Genomic DNA, 7,406 nt, shown 5'->3' with positions numbered 1-7,406 from the left:
TATTGCCCCTTACTGCCCCATATTGCCCCTTACCGCCCCTTACCGCCCCATATTGCCCCTTACTGCCCCGCACCGCCCCGCACTGCCCCGCTCCACGCCGCTGCCTCTCCCTGCTCCTCCCCGCGCGCGCTCCCTCCTCAGGCCCCGCCCCTCCTCTGGCCCCGCCCCTCCTCTGGCCCCGCCCCTCCTCTGGCCCCGCCCCTCCTCTGGCCCCGCCCCTCCTCTGGCCCCGCCCCCACAGGCCCGTCCTTCCCGGTCCCCTCTCCCATTGGTCCCGTCGAGTGACGTCACCAAACCACGCCCCCTCCACCGGCAGCTGACGGCGCCGCCGTTGGACTCTCCGCCTCCAGGCCCGGAGCGCGGCTTCCCATTGGCTGTTTTGCCCTTCTCTCCTCCCTCCGTGCTCTTCTATTGGCCGTCTCCCCTTTCTTCCCGCCCCCTGCGGGCGCTGATTGGCTGCGCCGCTGAGGGGAGGCCGTGAGGGCGGCCAAGATGGCGGCGGGGTGAGGCGGCGGCGATGGCGGCGATGTCCGGGGCGGAGGAGCGCGATCCCGGCGGCGGCCCCGCCGCCCCCGCCGCTCCTTCCGCGGCCCCGCCCGGCCCCGCGGCTCCGGCGGCGGCGGGGAGCGAAGGCGGCGGTGCCGAGGAAGCGGCGGCGCTGCTGCTGGAGGCGGGCGCCGACCCCGACGCGCCGCCCAAGAAGCGGCTGAGGACGGCCGGGAGCGGCCCCGGCGGGGCTGAGGGGGCTGCGGGCAGCGTGAAGCTGGAGGAGCGGCTCTACTCCGTGCTCTGCTGCACCGTGTGTCTCGACCTGCCCAAGGCCTCCGTCTATCAGGTACGGTGGGACACCGGGACACCCCCCGGGGACACCGGGACATCGCGCGGTGGCACCGTCACACCCCCTTTGGGGACGGGGACTCCCCCTTAGTGACACGGGGACTCCCCCTTAGTGACACCGGGACACCCCCTTGGGGACACCGCCGGCCCGTCGAGGCCACCTCGGTCACCAGTGGGCCATTGAACAGCTCCCCCCCGCCGGGGGCCACCAAGTGCCACCCCTCGGGGGCTTTTTGTCACCTCTTGGGCCGCTGACACACCCCCCACCCCTTCTTGGCCACTGAGTCCTCCGCCAGGGCCACCAAAGCCATCCCGGAATGTGTCTGTCTCATGGGCCACTCAACTCCCCTCCAGAACCTCCTTGTCCCCTCATGGGCCACCGAAACCCCACAGGGTGTCCCTGTCCCTTCATGGGCCACTAAACCTGCCCCAGGGGCCAGCAACGTCTCTGTTTGTTACCTCATGGGCCACCAAACCTCCCCAGGGCCACCAATGTCCCTTCAGGGCCACCAGAATCCTTCCCAGAACATCCCTGTCCCCTCATGGGCCACTAAACCTCCCCCAGGGGCCACCAGCCTCCCCCAGGGGCCACCAAAACCCTTCCCAGCATGTCCCTGAAGTCCCCACAGGGCCACCAAACCCCTCCTTCCCCAGGGTGTCCCTGTCCCTTCATGGGCCACTGCATCCCCCCTGGGGCCACCAACCTCCCCCAGGGGCCACCAAAATCCCCTCCAAAGCCTCCTGGTCCCCTCAGGGGCCACCAAACCCTCCTCAGGGGCCACCAGTTCCCCCTTGGCCCCCCATGGGCCACTGAAACTCCCCCCCACTTTGTCCCCTGTCCTTTGTCCTTCTGGTCTGGGGACCTCAGTTCCATCCCAGTTCCTTCCAGTTCATCCCAGTTCCTTCCAGTCCATCCCAGTCTAGTCTGTCCCAGTTCCATCCTAGTCAATCCCAGTCCAGTTCCTCCCAGTCTGTCCCAGTCCAGCCCAGTTTGTCCCAGTCCATCCCAGTTCCTTCCTGTGGAGGGGAGTTGGGATTTTATGGATTTGGGAATGGGGGGATGAGGGGAGCTCGTAATTCATCCCTGATCCTCCTCTTCCCAAAAATCCAGGATGGGATCCAATTAATTAATTAATTAATGCAGGGGCACATTAATTCTGGGGTGGGATCAAATCTGGGATGGCATCAAACCCAGGGGTTCAGTAATTCTGGGATCTCATTACATCTGGGGTCAAATCTGAGATTAATTAATCCTGGGATGGAATCAAACCCAGGGACTCGTTAATTCTGGGGTTGAAATCACACAGGAATGGCATTGCTAACGAGCAGCTGGAACTCAGCTGGGATGCAGGAATGCTCCCTTGGCATTCCCTTTTTTGGGGGGATTCCCAGCTTTGGGCATTTCTGTGATTTTGGGGGCATTCCCATTTCTTTTTGAGGGATTCCTGTTGAATTCTTGGAATTCCCATCTCTTTTCTGGATTCCCATAATTTTTGGGGGCAATTCCCATCTATGTTTTGGGATTTACTTCTATTTTTGGGGGGCTTCCCCTCTGTATTTTTTAAGGGTTCCCTTCTATTTCTTGGGATTTCCTTCTATTTTATTGGCATTCCCATCATTTGGGGGGATTCCCATCTGGTTTTTTGAGATTCCCTTCTGATTTTTTTGGGATTCCCATCTCTTTTGTGAGGACATTCCCATCTTTTGGTGGGGGGGGGAATTCCATTTGTTTTATTGGGATTCCCATCTAATTTTGGGGATTTCCATCTTTTTTCCTTGGAATTTTCCTCTATTTTCTTGGGATTCCCCTCTCATTCCTTGGGATTCCCATCAATTGCTCAGGATTCCATCCTTTGTTTTGGGATTCCCGTTTAATTTCAGGGGGATTCCCATCAGTTTTTCACCATTCCCACCTTTTGTTGTGGGATTTTCAACGGGAAAAGCCAGAGCCTCCCCAGGATTTTCCCTGGATTCTCCCATATCCAAACCCAAGCCATTCCTGATATTCCCAAATCCTCATAGGGAAAACTCTTCAGACCTCATGGAAAATCCCAAAACCTGTGGATTTCCGTGAATTTTCTCTCCCAGTTTCGGTGGAATTCCCATGAGTTTGGGAAAAATCCATTCCCAGGGCGTTGGAGCCTTTGGGAATTTTGGGAATTCTGGGAATTCTGGGAATTTTCCATCCCTATTTTGGTGCAATTGCCATGGATTTGGGGGAAATGACAGCAAAAAAGGTGGAGAAATGGGAATAAAAAAGGAATATTAGGGATAAATAATAGGGAAAAGTGTGGATCAATAAAGTAGGAAAACAATAAGAGATAAGATGGAAAACTAAGAATAAATGAGAAATATTAGAAGTAAATAATAGGGGAAAGTATGAAATAGTAAGGTGAGAAAATGGGAATAAATGAGAATAAATCAAATGGAAGCATTCGTTAAAAAGGTGGGAAAATATTGATAAATAAGATTAAAAATTAATACTGAATGGAAATATAGTAATAAATGAAAAAAACAAAGATGGGAAAATAGGAATCAATGGAAAAATAGTGATAAATGGGAAAATAGTTATGGAAAATAAGAATAAAATTGAAGAGAAGAATAAATGGAGAAATTGCAATAAAAGGAAAAATAATAGAAAAATAATAAGAAATGGAAAAATAAAAAAGAGGGAAAATTAAGTAAGATGGAAAAATAAGAATAAAATGGAAAAATGACAATAGATAAGATGGGAAAATGAGAATAAATAATGTCGAAAAATAATTACAAAAGGGGGAAAATAATAAATAAGATGGAAAACCAACACCAAAAACATGCAAAAGTAATAATAAAAATAAAGGGGAAAATGGTCATTAAAAAAAGGAAAATTATAGTAAACAAGATGGAAAAACAGGAATAAATAAGAAAATGTATAATAAATGCAAAAATAAGAGTAAATGGAAAAATTATAATAAATGGGAAAATAGTAGTAAAAAAGGTGGAAAAATAATAATACATTGAAAAATTACAAATGCATGGGAAAGTAATAAATGGAAAAATGATAAAGAAAGATGGGCAAATCATAATGTATGGAAAAATCATAATAACTGGGAAAATAATAAAAAAGATGAAAAAATGGCAATAAATGAGGCAACCCCACCAATAAATGTGGAATATTAGGAATAAATAATAGGGAAAATAGGGAAAATAACAATAAATAGGATGGGAAAGTGAGAGTATATGGAAAAATAACAACAATAATGAGGATGGAAAAATTATAATAAACAAGATCAGAAAGTAATAATAAATAAGTTGGGAAAATAAGAATAAATAAGAAATATTAGAGGTAAGTAGTAGAAAAATATATTAATAAATAAGGTGGGAAAATGACAATGAAAAAAGATGGGAAAAAACAATTAATGGAAAATAATAATAAATGAGGTGGAAAATAATAAATGGAGAAATGATAATAATGAGGGAAATTAATTGTAAATAAGATGGTATAGTTATAATAAACAAGATGGAAAAATAATAAAATGGAAAAAGTAAAATAGAAAAGTGGCAATAAATACTTGGAAAAGTAACAATAAAAAAGACAGAAAATTATTATAAATAAGGTGGAAGGATAGTAAGGAATAAGATGGAAAAAACAACAATAAATAAAGTGGGAAAATATCAATGAACAAGGCAGAAAAATGATAGTAAATAAGGAATAGTGGGGTGGATAACCGGGATAAGCACCAGGATTACTGAGGAATATTTAGGATATGATATATAGAATGTAATATATAATCCTATAATATCTGTGGGATACATTCCCAGGGCTTTGGAGCCTTTGGGATCCTGGGAATTTTGGAAATTTTCCCTCCTTATTTTGGTGCAATTCCCATGGATTTGGGGGACAGATGATAGGAAAAAAAAGGGAAAATGGGAATAAAAAGAATGTGGGGAAATGAGAATAAATAAGAAATATTAGGGATAAATAACAGGGAAAACTATGGCTCAGTAAGGTGGAAAAATGATAAGGAATAAGATGGAAAAATAAGAATAAATGAGAAATATTAGGAATAAATAATAAGGAAATATATGAAATAAAAGGTGGGAAAATTGTAATAAATGTGACATAAAAATGAGAATAAAGGTCAAAACATGTTCACAATGAAGATGGAAAAGTATTTATGAATAAGATGCAAAATTAATACTGAATGGAAACATAATAATAAATGAAAAAAAAAGGGAAAATAAGAATATTTAGGGATAATCCCTTGGATGAAGATGTCCCTGAAAAACCAGAATAACCCTTCCCATGAGGTGTTTTGGGAATGCTGCCTTCTCCAGAGGCCTCAGTATGGAATCCCTCACGCCGTGCCTCAGTTTCCCTGATCCCGAACTCCCTGTTTCCGCAGTGCACCAATGGGCACCTGATGCGTGATCCATCCCTCACCCCGTGCCTCAGTTTCCCTGATCCCACAATTCCCTGATCCCAAATCCCCTCTCTCCGCAGTGCACCAACGGGCACCTGATGTGTGATCCATCCCTCACCCCGTGCCTCAGTTTCCCTGATCCTGGAATTCCCTGATCTCAAATCCCCTCTCTCCGCAGTGCACCAACGGGCACCTGATGTGCGCCGGCTGCTTCATCCACCTGCTGGCGGACTCGCGGCTCAAGGAGGAGCAAGCCACTTGCCCCAACTGCCGCTGCGAGATCTCCAAGAGCCTCTGCTGCCGCAACCTGGCCGTGGAGAAGGCAGTGAGCGAGCTGCCTGCAGAGTGCGGCTTCTGCGCCCGGCAGTTCCCCAGGTCACTGCTGGAGAGACACCAGAAGGAGGAGTGTCAGGACAGGTGAGCGATTTGGGGTGATTTATGGTGGATTTGGGATGGTTTAGTGGGATTTGGGGTGATCCCAGTGGGGTTTGGGATGGTTCCACTCCCTGCAGAGTGCAGGTTCTGCGCCCGGCAGTTCCCCAGGTCACTGCTGGAGAGACACCAGGAGGAGTGTCAGGATAGGTGAGCGATTTGGGGTGATTTAGTGGAATTTGGGATTGTTTAGTGGGATTTAGGGTGATCCCAGTGGGGTTTGGGATGGTTCTGCTCCCTGCAGAGTGTGGGTTCTACACCCGGCAGTTCCCCAGGTCACTGCTGGAGAGATACCAGAAGGAGGAGGATAGATGAGGGATTTGGGATGGTTTAGTGGGATTTGGGGTGATCCCAGTGGGGTTTGGGGTGGGTTTGGGTTAGGGTTTGGGATGGTTCTACTTCCAGCGTAGTGCAGCTTCTGCGCCCAGCAGTTGCCCAGGTCACTGCAGGAGAGACACCAGGAGGAGTGTCAGGATAGGTGAAGGATTTGGGATGATCCCAGTGGGATTTGGGGTGGTGTAGTGGGATTTGGAGGGGTGTGGGAGTAGTTTATTGAGAATTCAGTGCAGTTTATTGGGATTTCGGGGTGGTTTTTGGCAGTTTTGGGCTGGTTCTGCACCAAATAATTCCCAAAATCCCTGCGGCTTCTGTGCCCTGCAATTCCCCAGATCACAGATCCTGCTGGAATTCATCCAGAGGGAATTTGGACAGGCTTTGCAATGGTTTTTGGGGATTTCTGGATGGTTTTTGGGAATTCTGGGTGGCTTTTGGGCTGGAATTCATCCAGAGAAAATTTGGTGGGAATTCAGGATGATTTTGGCGGGAAATTGGTTTGGTTTTTAGAAGGATTTTGAGATGGTTTCTGACAGATTTGGGCTGATTCTGAACCCAGCAATTCCCAAAATCCCTGCTGGAGCAGCACCGGGAGAAGGAATGTCAGGATAGGGAAGGGGTGGAATCATCCACAGGGAATTCTGGCTGGTTTGGGGGAATCCTGGATGGTATTGGGTAATTTACCTTGTTTTTCCCAGATTTTGCTCTCTCCTCTGGATCCAACTGCGGATCTGAGGGTTTTCCTTGCATCTCCCATATTTCCTACCCTGCTTTTCCACGTCTCTCCCAGATTTTCCATTTTTTCTCCCAGATTTCCCACTCTGCTTTTCAATGTCCCTCCCAGATTTTTCTGTCTGCTTTTCCATTTCTCTCCCAGATTTTCCAAGGATCCAGGTGCTCCAACGGCTGCTTTGCCACATCCCTCCCAGATTTCCCACTCTGGTTTTTCATGTCTCTCCCAGAATTTCCAGTTTTCCAGCTGCTGCTTTTCCACGCCTCCCAGATTTTCTGGATCCAGCTGGGATTCTGAGGGTTTTCCACACATCTTCCAGATTTCCCACTCTGATTCCCACACCTCTCCCACATTTCCCACTCTCCTTTTCCCCATTTCTCCCACATTTCCCAGGGCTCCACCTCCACCCCCCATCCCGTTGTCCCTTCCCCAAATCCCACTCCACACCATTTTTCCCCGTTTTTCCCTGACTTTTCCCGGTTTCCCCGCAGGGTGACGCAGTGCAAATACAAGCGGATCGGCTGCCCCTGGCAGGGCCCTTTCCACGAGCTCTCGGTGCACGAGTCCGAGTGCACGCACCCCACGAAAACCGGGAACGAGCTGATGGAGATCCTGGACGAGATGGACCAAACGAGGAAAAAGGAGATGCAGCTCTACAACAGCATCTT

The 7,406-nt window shown here is 48.4% G+C and overlaps 1 protein-coding gene across 1 annotated transcript in view; it reads left to right on the top strand.

Annotated features, from left to right (window-relative positions):
- Positions 1-451: 451 nt before the first annotated feature.
- Positions 452-7,406, top strand: part of LOC146442688 (uncharacterized) — a 20,436-nt gene continuing 13,481 nt past the window's right edge. Inside the window, exons 1-3 of the mRNA XM_085049890.1 lie at positions 452-835; positions 5,419-5,657; positions 7,230-7,404. Of these exons, the coding sequence (XP_084906016.1) occupies positions 518-835; positions 5,419-5,657; positions 7,230-7,404 (732 nt within the window). The 5' untranslated portion in view covers positions 452-517. The remainder of the gene's footprint in view (positions 836-5,418; positions 5,658-7,229; positions 7,405-7,406) is intronic.

The sequence above is a fragment of the Lichenostomus cassidix genome, chromosome 2 (genome assembly GCF_008360975.1).
Source record: "Lichenostomus cassidix isolate B80296 chromosome 2, HeHo_3.0, whole genome shotgun sequence".
Lineage (NCBI taxonomy): Eukaryota > Metazoa > Chordata > Aves > Passeriformes > Meliphagidae > Lichenostomus > Lichenostomus cassidix.
The sequence above is the reverse complement of the archived record's forward strand: the minus strand, read 5'-3'. Positions and strand labels throughout refer to the sequence as shown.